We start from the raw sequence: 12,941 nt of genomic DNA, 5'->3' as shown, positions 1-12,941 counted from the left end.
ACTTCTCTCTAAAAACATAATATTCAGTGATACTTCGAATTGAATTTCTTATATTTTCCATTGGCGTGTTTTCTTTTATGGAGGTGAATATTATTTATGGGATGGGAGTTTAAATTTTAATAAAACTCGTCAAAAATATAGATATATCAACAGACGATGACTTTAATTCCATTCCATTCATTAATGGACTGGTTCTCAGATACTGTACCAAGTACAACATATGCATACATAAGAATAATACAATGAAGAATGAGTAGTGAGCTATCTGATAAATAATTTATTCAGTGTCAGAAACACTGCAGTCGTCGAGTGCAATTCTCTCATTTTTCAAGACAGTTGTTGACAACACAATTGCTGTATGAATAATTCATAATTGAATCACCAATGACCGATCTGTGGTGAAATGCAACTCGGTTTACCATTATAGTAACTCCTGAATGCATCATTGAGTACACACCACGCATTCACGGAGGTAGTTCAGATTGCGGTGGGCCGTCCACTGGAACCGATTTAATCCGAACTAGCATCGGCCAAAAACGACTGAATTCGTCCGAACGATCCCCCAACAAAGAGAGGAATAGATGCTCGTCCATTGCAACATGTTTATACGGCTGTGTACGGCCGTCTCCGGCCGATCAATTTTTCGATCCGAATTGAATGGGATTTTCCGGCTCTATCCGGCCGAACTAACTTGTTGAGCTGAGACAACTACTAGTGTTCCTAAAATTGTTCCATAGTCTGTTTGTTTTTTTGAAGTTGTTCTATTCTATAAAGACGTTTTTCAAGCATTGTTCTATTTCAATCACGGCTGAAAATTCAACAGATCATCATACTTTATAATTGTGTCATAGCGGTCATCCTCAAATAACCCTCCAAAGTTATCAAAAAATATCATTTCAAGTTTTTAAGATAAAATACTTCTACTTTTGTTTATATCTAGTTAATGAATGAATATTGATTTTTGTATGATGATATGAATAAATAGCTGCGAATTTGAACAGTTATTTTGATGTGTTAGGGAAATTATGAGTTAATCTATTTTGTTACAAACAACAAAAAACGAAGAAGGAAAAACTGAATTCAAGTGGAAAATGTAGAAAATTCTACTGATGTAGAATCAGAAAGTAGAAATAATTGCTTTCAGACAGGAAACTTCGCATGTGTAGCTTGAGTACATGAACAGTCACTAGAAGTTGGAGATCGCTGGCCGCTTCAAAACGGTGAAATTGCGCCTCTGTATCCCTCCCGCTTTATTCTTACTCTGCTGTGCATGTCAGAGTAAATTTGTCAGAAGTCCATCCCATTCAAGTCAGAAGTAAATTTGCACGGAATATAGTGACTATTTCGTTCATTAAATTCATTTGAAATATCATAATGATCTACTCGACTCACTGAGTCCAAAGAAGTTTGATTTTTGTTTCTACGACCAAAAGAAAAATGTTTTTTGTAAAAAAATAGAAAAGTTTCTGGGTCCAAGAATCAACAATGTGAAGACCCAATAGATTTTCCATTTTTCACGGCTATTAGCAAATCGGCCCTTAGCTGCCAGTGAATAATATTACTTCCTTGATGACATACCTTATAGTACCCTGTTCTACAGTATGGAATAAGGGTGTGGGGCGGTGCAGCTAAACAACACATTAATAAAATTTTCAACATACAGAAACACATTATTAAGGTTGCACTAGGCAGGCCAAGGCTGTACCCGACTCAAACTCTTTTTCAGGAAACAAATATTCTCACAATCAAACAGTTATACATAAAGAATCTAATATTGTACATAAATAAAAACAGGAACCTTTTCAACATTCGAATCACACCCTACAACACTTGTGAAACATTTAGAACATCAAACTTAACCCAAACTAATTTACAGATTTGTAGGATGCAATTCCCCTATATGTGTGACAAACTGGTAAATACCGTTCCGCAGGACTTTCTCTCCTGCTGTTCAATGAATATATTAAAAAAAGGAATCTTCAGATGGATTAAAACGTCTACAGACTTATATGGAGACATAATTTAAGGCATTAGTACAGTAATTTACGTAATATAAGTTGTTTAGCAGTGTGGTTCATTGTTTGGTTTGAGAACATGTAGACAAGTTTAATCCTTTAAGAAGGGTAAATGCTGCAGGGAAAAATATTCGGATATTTTTCTCCCAATTAGTATTAGTTCCTTTGATCTATGGACACTCTAGTGGTTTTCTTTTCTCTCTTTTGTTAACATATTTAATCTTACTATAGTTTCTTTAGTCTTTTTCAAACCTCTGTTCTTCTTCTTTTGCTTACTGTAGTTGTTGTTTTTCACCTTTTTTGTAATTTCTTGATTGTATTTTCATTAGGCTCACGGTCAGACGAAAGTCTTGTGGGTCATTTGATTCTTTTAATATTTTTATGATGTATACAAATTATTTTGTGTTTTTTCAATTGTTGTCAAAGTGAAGAAGAAGAATCAATAAATTTATTATTATTATTATCATTATAGGTATCCGACTGCTTCAAATTATATGCAATGATATTTGTTTGTGCTGTATTCTCGTATATCTTCTCTATACAGAGTGGCGCAAAAGTCACTGGACAGTTGGCTAAAAGAAAAAATAAAATAACAGGAAGATGTAGTACGATAGTTTTAGCCCATGATGTTGGTATTACAAAAGTATGTCACAGTGTTCCCGAAAGACTGGAAAGATGTATTAATGAAGACGGAAAACACTTTGAACATAAAAAATAATTCTAAGTATTTTTGTAATAAAAAATAAATTCAGTCTTTGTTTATAGCAGTGTCCAGTGACTTTTGTGCCACTCTGTATAATAAGAGAGAGTAGGGCTGTGTTTGTTCATGTATTTGTGTGTTCCTCTGTTCGCATCAAAACATGTCAACTTGTGGATTGCATACCGGAAAAATGGGAATGATTTAGATCTCCAAATTTTGCACATAGATTCTAAAAATATCAATCTCGTGCACCTGGAAGCCTAAATTCCAATTTTCCTTCTAGATTTTTCAGAATTAATGTTGAAATTCATCTATGCTACCATACATGACGTTCCATAGGCTACATTGTTGAGCCCAAAGTGTGTTTTTTATGAGGAGGTTATAATGCTGTTACAAGACAATCATTTTTGAACGGCAGTCTAGCCGTTCGGTGAAATGGTAGCTTACGGAGCGATGGTCCCTCGGTTCGAATCCCGATGCTTCTCATTTTTTTTGTTCTTGATTTTCTCCCTCGAAACGTATTATTATCAATTATTTTTTGAAGGAATTTGTTTTCATTACAATTGAACTAGGATTTTATCAAATAATTATTTTTAATGTAAAATTTTGCCACCAGTACAAATGAAATGGGCATAGTCTTCATGCTGTAAGCCTATCATTGAATTTCATAAGAGAAACATGAATAGATCACAATAAAATAAGTAATAATTTATATTCTTCAGTTATAATGTATTATCAGACACGAATTCCCAGTGAAACGAGAATTTTAGGTATTTAGTTTGGAATTGGGAAAACAAAAGGCTGTCTGATTCAAATTGAGGAGGATCCTAATCGAACTAAAATTTATTCATGCATTGGAAAAATCAATATGATTCTGTGAGGTTTTCAAGTATTATGTATTCTTCAGTTTTCTATGCTATAATGAAGGAAAGAGCTGGCTTATACACGTAAGGAATAGGGAATTATGTTTGACGCATCATCACGTCCGAAATATAATCAACTGATTATTAATTTGAAATTTTGCGTACAGATTCTTAATCAACCGAGGATGGTTATTTATGCCTATTTTCAGTTCTTGAAGATTTCATTACGTCAAGTTTTCAATTTGTCATGCTTCCAGTTGTTGTATAGAAGCAGCTGAACATTTCTTTTAGAAGTACACTAGATGATAGGTATGATTGGGGATCCTATTCGAATAAAAATAACTGATTTTCTGTCGCAGCAAAACCGCACCGATTTCTCATACCGTTCAAAAGTTATTCTCATTCAAAGATACTGATAAATCATCCATCCATCCATCATCTTTACTATAATAATGGAAAGAGCTGGCTCATACACGTACGTGATGTAGGAAAATTATGTTTGACACATCATCACGTCTGAACTACTGGACTGATTGATTTGAAATTTCGCATAAAGATTCTTCATTAACCGAGGATGTTTATAGACCTATTTTCAAATTTCGAATTTTTTATTACGTCAAGTTTTCATTTTGCAGTTTTAAAATAGACCCTTGCGAAGCAAGGATTACCTACTAGTTTATTATATCTATGGTGTGTCATATTCTATGTATAGTTTTATTCTGAAGTTATTAATAGCCTTGATTCAATAAAATCATTCTTATTCTTATTCTAAGTGCTCCTATTCAGTCCTGTCCCATCATATTATGACCGTTTTGACACCAAGAAGTAAGTAATAGAGGATTACTGGCAAAGGAACCGTAAAAAACATGCTTTCAGACTAATTATTGCACATCACGCTGCTGCAGTTGACAATTCAATACATAAGTTGTTTGGTTTTGTCAGTCAGCTGGTAAGGTCAGACTTTGTATTGTATATGTACAGAGCATAATATAACAAACTACGGATATTGTGAGATTGTCTTCAGACTGTTGGCATTCCTCATGAATGCTTCTTATTCAACTAATGCTGACAGAATAATGCCAATCTTACTATAGAGGCACGCGCACGCGCATGCACGAGAATGCCCTGCTCACTGGCCGCTGGCCATGTCACAGTTGCAAGTTGCCTTGCTCCCTTGCCACTTGCCAGGTGTGGACACACTTGCCAGTTCTGTCTCACTCAGTGACTCAGTGTGCGTTCAACTCTCGGTTGGGAAGGTTGACGCGTTGTGTCCGTCAAATAGCCAGAGTTACGTGTTATCTCTTGCCACCTTTCGGATACACGAGTGCTGTTTATCAACACCTGTCACAACAAAAAGAATCGATGGTCACCTCAAGTTAGTAATCCATTTCCTTAATTGGTCAACTCAGTTCATTATAATTCCAAATCCGTATTCATATTCATTTACTTGTCATAGACAGTAATGCATTCACATACTATATAGACGATTGTCATCATATACAATGATGGTTTTTTATATTAATCTCGTACTGTATTATTTGCGTGTGGCTTGGTGTGTTGAATTAGTTGTGATTGTTTAGAACATATTTATTTCAGCTGCATGGTTTGATAGCATTAAAATTATGTTCAAAATCTTCGATACTTATAATCTCAATGTATGTAAATTTGAAATGTTAAGTAACTGAGTTTAATAAGAGTAAAATATTGAACTGTTTTCTAATTTTCTATCAAATTTGTTTGATCATCGTGTTGCGTCAGGTTTTGTGTTGGGAACCTTATTTCGTTTGAGTTCGAGACAAATTCGAATTTTTTCATGAATCGTTATTCTAGGCCTTCTTTCATAGTCCTTTTATACTGTCAATAATTGATTTGTTACCAAAATTGATTCAAAAGACTCAAACTGATGTATATTTTTATATCGTTTATGTTTAACAAGCTGTCTAAAAATCTACAATATCAATCTACAATAAAACATATCAGAGTCGTTGCATAAAAAAAATAGTTTTCAGTGTTTGAAGAAGATAGGCCTAATAAATTCCATAATGTTTAATTCATTTGAAATGATATAATAATAATCATGATGCTTCTATCGATTGTATTCAGTATCTCTAAATAATTATGAGCCTCTATTTTAGTGAGTGACTTCATTGAAAAATTGCATTCCATAACTCATTCATGCTATAAATTGAATTCATCTATTCAATGATTCATCAGTGACATGTTGCTGGTTATTTGTATTTGCAGAAAAATTCTCAGATCTTCGAATGAAGTTGATAATAATAGGCTTTTATTTTTCTATAGAGAGAACAAAATCCTCTTATGTTTGAATAATATTGTGTTGCTGAAGGTGATGCTTCAGGCTTTTACTTGGGTTAAAAGTACATGGGAGAAATGAGATGAACGGACCTACAGCTCTAGGTGGGTTCCTCCAAACCCCCGGGAAAGTGAATGCTGCAAGAAAGACTGCTGCTGATTACCCATCCAAGAGATGAACCTCACATTCACTCAGCCAGCGCTTTCATCAATACAAGTGATCAATCACACATCTATTGAAATATTATACAAAATGTTAAAAATTCATAAGCCAGCGTACCAATCTCATAATTTTGATACTAAAGTATGTAAGCATTAGCATGTGCTCTAATCTTATGATTTTCATTTTGATCACAGATTTTTTAGCTTATCAATATCAAGACAATTATAAAATCGTGATAGATACATCCTTTGATGACAAATTGCAATCTTTTCTCAGAATCAAAATTGTACAAGGAAAATTATTCCGTTCTGTATAATGAATCACAGGCATTGTATTGGAATAGCAATAATTGCAACCAAGGTACTTTCAAATAATTGCATATTCTTTTTTTAAACTTCAATGACGAGTAATCCAATATAGCAGCTCACTTTGAAGCAGTAGTCGGACAGTTCAAAATACAAATTTCAAATCAGTTTTCAGCAAATCTGCTAGTTACAAAATCTGAAAATTGAAACATTATTATCCATACAGATCTTTCAAATTGAAATTCTATGAGTAAAGCACGAAATCACTCAAATACTCATCCATGCAGTACACGAAACATGCAATTATCATATTCTCTTCAACATAGTACACCGGTACATTGGTTTCAGAATTCCACTGAAAGCATGACATCATTTGAATAATAGTAAAATTAAACCTAATCATTTTTTCCCAGACTTGTGTTTCTCGTTCCACATTCATAAAACACACTATCTTTCTTCTTTTTTCCCACTTTGTTCTCTCGGTCAAGTTTGAAATTACTAAGTATTACTAACCTTGAAGTTTAGTATTACTAAGTATAGTTTCATAAGAAAGAGCATTAAAAAACTATGTTCAAAATTCTCCAATACAAATAGTTAGAACACAAATAATATCCTATTAGTCTATCATCACCAAATTTATTATTGCCACACCACGACATAATTTACAGAATTTAATAAACGTATTTTAGTATAATAATATATTCTAGTATATAATCATATTGATATACATATTGGTAATGATGTGCTATCGTGATAATTCCAGGACTGGTGGGGTGAAAGTATGGCTAGTAAATAGGCTTTATACTATCTATCCTTGGGGTGGATCTGAAGTTTACGAGTTACGACTGATGAAGTTACATTTGAATGCCCCTCAATGGGAAGTCCAGTATTTGGGGCGTCTGGAAGGGTGCAGAGCAGAGTATTAAATAGTTCATTAAAATCTACATACGACGCACTCATGTCTGAAATTGTCTCGCTCGTTTGCGATTGCACAGTCTATCTGCTAAAATTTAGTAGTTTTCACTCATTCTGCTCTTTCCTGCATTTCCTAATCGTATGTGGCAATGAAGAGCTATTGGAGAACCAAAGCAGTTACTGTAGGCCGTAAATGACTTGAGGTATTGACAATTATTTGACTTATCGCTCATTTAGGACTTGATTTAGTTCAAACCTAATAGTAAGTAATCTAGTGGTGCGGTTTTATGTACGCTCATGCCCATTAACGAATCACGAACATTTCTCTCAACTCTATTTCCTTTCGATTTCTCTCTTTCTCTTTTGTATCATTCAATTCATCTTCTACGTCTTGCCATCTCAACTCTCAACATTACTGCTTTCGTCTAATTTCAATCTCCTCCTCCTACTTCCATGTTCTGATTTCCCCTTGAACCGAAATTTGATTACTCTTTCGTGTTGTATACGGTGTTGAAGTGTACGGTAATTATGGATTTAAGTGATTTTCCACCTTGTTCTAATCAATCAAAGCTAGGAATCTATACTATATTATTATCATCATCATCTTCTGAAATTCCCCCTTTAAATTCCCCCTTTCCTTTTTAGGACGTACCCCATTGCATTTAACAACCTTCAGCATAATTATCTGAGGGTGCTCGGTTACATCTTCAACATCCATAATTGATTTCTGTCAGCAGGTCGGTTTCCGGTTCAACATATCATATTAATCAGTGCTTTTTGTGATAGTGTGCTGATAGTTCCAGTTTATATGAATTTACATTCATATAGGATTAAACTCCTTCAACCAGGAGTTCCGTATTGTTCATCAGTCCATTGGCTTATTTATCTGGACTGGGATGGATGAGAGTGAAACAGTACACATCATATATGATAATAATTGAGGCAACATAATTACGTTTCCTCTTCACTACTTCTCTTCCAAAACAATACGATCATGCTCTTTTGAGTGATTTGATTATCCTCAAATGTCAAAATATTATGTCAATGGACATGAGCCAGCCAGGTCACTCAATGTTATTATTAATATTATTAATAGACATTATGTATGAGTCTAATACTCATAGAGTCTATAATACTCTAATACTCAGAGTCTATAACTTGTGGCAATATATTGATGGGTGTTTTGGAACGTTGTGACGAGGGTCGGTCAATACTTAGTAGAGCTTGAAGGGGCGTTGAATCGAGAAACCAGTTCGGTGAATGCGGCTACGCATTTCGCTGTTGCAAGAATCACCGGGATTCCCCTCAACAATTCGCACTAAATCAATAACTTTTCCTGTTAGCCTAGATGCGAGTCAGTTTAAATCATGATTCTCACAATGTTTCTGACATCCATCACTGCTTACTGACTTGAATATGTTTCTGAGGAGTCAGATTCTGATTGTGAATGAACGAACTTTCAACCAGATTGAGAACTTGAAACTGTATTTCTATTCATATCAAGGTTTTTTGTGATATAACTATTAGATAATACAGATTAGATAGAATATAAATATGAGACCTACCCGGTCAAACGTTAGTTCGCTTATTGTTAATTGGAGAATAATGAATAGCTAGTGTATCTTTACTGAAATGAAGACTCTATGTTACGTATTATCAATTGGTTGGAAAAGTTTGACATTTCATCCTTTGACATTTCCTTGTTATCCTTAATATATCCTTATAGATCGTATCATATCATTGTATAATGAATTATTGAATCTTGTCAATTCCATTCTATACAATTCAAAGATTCAGTTTCAATGATACGATGCGATTACACTTGGATGAAATCTTCAACATCTTTGTGCGGTTTAGCCTTCTGGAGAGTCCGGGGAGCATTCCATACCTATAGTAGAAGGGGGTTCGGGGCTCTCCACCAGAGTTTTTTGAAAAATAAGTACCAAAAAATGTTGTGTGTGTGTGTGTGTGGTGTGTGTGTGTGTGGTGTGTGTGTGTGTGGTGTGTGTGTGTGTGGTGTGTGTGTGTGTGTGTGTGTGTGGTGTGTGTGTGTGTGGTGTGTGTGTGTGTGTGTGTGTGGTGTGTGTGTGTGTGGTGTGTGTGTGTGTGTGTGGTGTGTGTGTGTGTGTGTGTGTGGTGTGTGTGTGTGTGTGTGTGTGTGTGTGGTGTGTGTGTGTGTGGTGTGTGTGTGTGTGTGTGTGGTGTGTGTGTGTGTGTGGTGTGTGTGTGTGTGTGGTGTGTGTGTGTGTGGTGTGTGTGTGTGTGGTGTGTGTGTGTGTGTGTGTGGTGTGTGTGTGTGTGTGTGGTGTGTGTGTGTGTGTGTGGTGTGTGTGTGTGTGTGTGTGTGTGTGTGTGGTGTGTGTGTGTGTGTGTGGTGTGTGTGTGTGTGTGTGTGGTGTGTGTGTGTGTGTGGTGTGTGTGTGTGTGTGTGTGTGGTGTGTGTGTGTGTGTGTGTGTGTGTGGTGTGTGTGTGTGTGTGTGGTGTGTGTGTGTGTGTGTGTGTGTGTGTGTGGTGTGTGTGTGTGTGGTGTGTGTGTGTGTGTGTGTGGTGTGTGTGTGTGTGGTGTGTGTGTGTGTGTGTGGTGTGTGTGTGTGTGGTGTGTGTGTGTGTGTGGTGTGTGTGTGTGTGGTGTGTGTGTGTGTGGTGTGTGTGTGTGTGGTGTGTGTGTGTGTGTGTGTGTGTGTGTGGTGTGTGTGTGTGTGGTGTGTGTGTGTGTGTGGTGTGTGTGTGTGTGGTGTGTGTGTGTGTGTGGTGTGTGTGTGTGTGTGTGTGTGGTGTGTGTGTGTGTGTGTGTGTGGTGTGTGTGTGTGTGGTGTGTGTGTGTGTGGTGTGTGTGTGTGTGGTGTGTGTGTGTGTGGTGTGTGTGTGTGTGTGTGTGTGTGGTGTGTGTGTGTGTGGTGTGTGTGTGTGTGGTGTGTGTGTGTGTGTGTGGTGTGTGTGTGTGTGGTGTGTGTGTGTGTGTGTGTGTGTGTGGTGTGTGTGTGTGTGTGTGTGTGTGGTGTGTGTGTGTGTGGTGTGTGTGTGTGTGGTGTGTGTGTGTGTGTGGTGTGTGTGTGTGTGGTGTGTGTGTGTGTGTGTGTGTGTGGTGTGTGTGTGTGTGGTGTGTGTGTGTGTGGTGTGTGTGTGTGTGTGTGTGTGTGTGTGTGTGTGTGTGTGTGTGTGTGTGTGTGTGTGTGTGTGTGTGTGTGTGTGTGGTGTGTGTGTGTGTGGTGTGTGTGTGTGTGGTGTGTGTGTGTGTGGTGTGTGTGTGTGTGTGTGGTGTGTGTGTGTGTGTGTGTGTGTGTGTGTGTGTGGTGTGTGTGTGTGTGGTGTGTGTGTGTGTGTGTGTGTGTGTGTGTGTGGTGTGTGTGTGTGTGGTGTGTGTGTGTGTGTGTGTGGTGTGTGTGTGTGTGGTGTGTGTGTGTGTGTGGTGTGTGTGTGTGTGTGGTGTGTGTGTGTGTGGTGTGTGTGTGTGTGTGTGTGGTGTGTGTGTGTGTGTGTGTGTGTGTGTGTGGTGTGTGTGTGTGTGTGGTGTGTGTGTGTGTGTGTGGTGTGTGTGTGTGTGTGGTGTGTGTGTGTGTGTGTGTGTGGTGTGTGTGTGTGTGTGTGTGTGGTGTGTGTGTGTGTGTGTGGTGTGTGTGTGTGTGTGTGTGTGGTGTGTGTGTGTGTGGTGTGTGTGTGTGTGTGTGTGTGTGGTGTGTGTGTGTGTGTGGTGTGTGTGTGTGTGTGTGTGTGTGTGTGTGTGTGTGTTGTGTGTGTGTGTGTGTGTGTGTGTGTGGTGTGTGTGTGTGTGTGTGGTGTGTGTGTGTGTGTGTGTGTGGTGTGTGTGTGTGTGTGTGTGGTGTGTGTGTGTGTGTGTGTGTGTGGTGTGTGTGTGTGTGTGTACACGATATCTCATCTCCCAATATTAACGGAATCATTTAATAGAATTAACAGTTGCCAACAGTTTGCAATTGAATAATCACATTTTTTCGAATTTCGAGCTTATTTTCAATTTTAGGTGAAAATGTTACTGAACATTAATTGTAGAGATTTTCATGCTCAATCTTTTCCACCTAAAATTTTCTGTTTAAATTGTATCTGAAGCCTGATAATTTGGAATCTAAAATCAAACTTTGCATAGATGAAGCGGAGCTCCTGGAATTTTTACAGATATAGGACTTGTGAAAGTTGATAGAGCTTATCAATGACTATTTTAGGTATAAATTTGATCAAAATCGTTGGAGCCGTTTTCGAGAAAATCGCGAAAAACCCTGTTTTTGACGACATTTTCGCCATTTTAGCCGCCATCTTGAATTGCATTTGATCGAGAATGTTCGTGTCGGATCCTTATAGTGTAATGACCTTAAGTTCCAAATTTCAAGTCATTCCGTTAATTGGGAGATGAGATATCGTGTGTACACAGACGCACATACACTCATACACACACACACACACACACACACACATACAGACCAATACCAAAAACCACTTTTTTGGACTCAGGGGACCTTGAAACGTATAGAAATTTAGAAATTGGGGTACCTTATTTTTTTTAAGTGAAATGCTCTATCTCATCACAGTAAATTGAGATTAATTTATTCCCAGAGGAATGCAAAAAATTTCCCTCACTAAGGCCCAGTTGCACGAAAGCCGGTTGAATTTTAATCCTGATTAACTTCACGTGAACTTAATCAGAGAAGACCATTTCACAAAGATGGATCTACTGGAATTAATCAGGATTGAAAATAACTCGACTTATTTGCAACCGACACTAAGCACCTGATTGAATGATTACAAAAGTTCAACAGGTGAGTCATAATTTTGACACAGTCCCACACACATGAACTCGCTCACTCACTTCCATCACCAACAGACGACGAAATAATTATTATCAGCTGTTTTTCCAAAGATGAATAATAATTAGCGTATCCTTTTAATGTCCTTCAGCGAGTTTTCCCAAAGATGAGACCTAGTGCAATCGAATCTTCATATTATAAGCCTTCTATAGTACTATGTTCTGAATTTCGTTAGAGCCGTTTTCGAGATCCGGTGAAATACAAACATATAAACATCTAAACATCTAAACATATAAACATAATATCGGGGAACTGAGCTTCGCTCGTTATTTTTATTTATTGATAAACAGAACACAATTCTCTAAAATTATCGTGTTTCACAGCTGGCTATACGTCATCTTATGAATTTCGGGGATGCGATATTTTGATTTTTCACATACTTACTCGCTCACTCACTTTTTTACTATTCACAGCTGTTTCAGCCAAGGATGAATTATTATCGTTTTAATGTCGTTCAGCGAGTTTTTCCAAGGATGAGACCTAGTGCAATCGAATCTCTATATCATAAACCTACTATGTTCCAAATTTCGTGAAAATTGTTAGAGCCGTTTTCAGATCCTTTAAACATGAATAACCAGATATAAAAATAGCGAGATATAAAAATAACCAGATATAAAAATAACCAGATATATGAATACAGAAATTGCTCGCTTAATATAATAGGATAAACAGAAGTTGTTCGTTTAATAGTATAGGATTATCTAAGATAATCATAAGATTCTCTAAGAGAAAAATCTGGTGTGGCGTACTCACACAACTTTCCTTGCCGTTATGGAAATTGATCACCTGACGCTAGTGTTCCCGCGCATCTCAAGTCTACTATTCAAAGATTTGAGCCAGCTGGTGACA

General features: G+C 37.0%; 1 protein-coding gene across 1 annotated transcript in view; it reads left to right on the top strand.

Moving 5' to 3' along the window:
- Nucleotides 1-4,769: 4,769 nt before the first annotated feature.
- Nucleotides 4,770-12,941, top strand: part of LOC111047904 (feline leukemia virus subgroup C receptor-related protein 2) — a 152,134-nt gene continuing 143,962 nt past the window's right edge. Inside the window, exon 1 of the mRNA XM_039421394.1 lies at nucleotides 4,770-4,953. Within this exon, the coding sequence (XP_039277328.1) occupies nucleotides 4,941-4,953 (13 nt within the window). The 5' untranslated portion in view covers nucleotides 4,770-4,940. The remainder of the gene's footprint in view (nucleotides 4,954-12,941) is intronic.

This window comes from Nilaparvata lugens, chromosome 2 (assembly GCF_014356525.2).
Source record: "Nilaparvata lugens isolate BPH chromosome 2, ASM1435652v1, whole genome shotgun sequence".
Classification (NCBI taxonomy): domain Eukaryota; kingdom Metazoa; phylum Arthropoda; class Insecta; order Hemiptera; family Delphacidae; genus Nilaparvata; species Nilaparvata lugens.
This window is presented reverse-complemented; position numbering and strand designations above follow the sequence as displayed.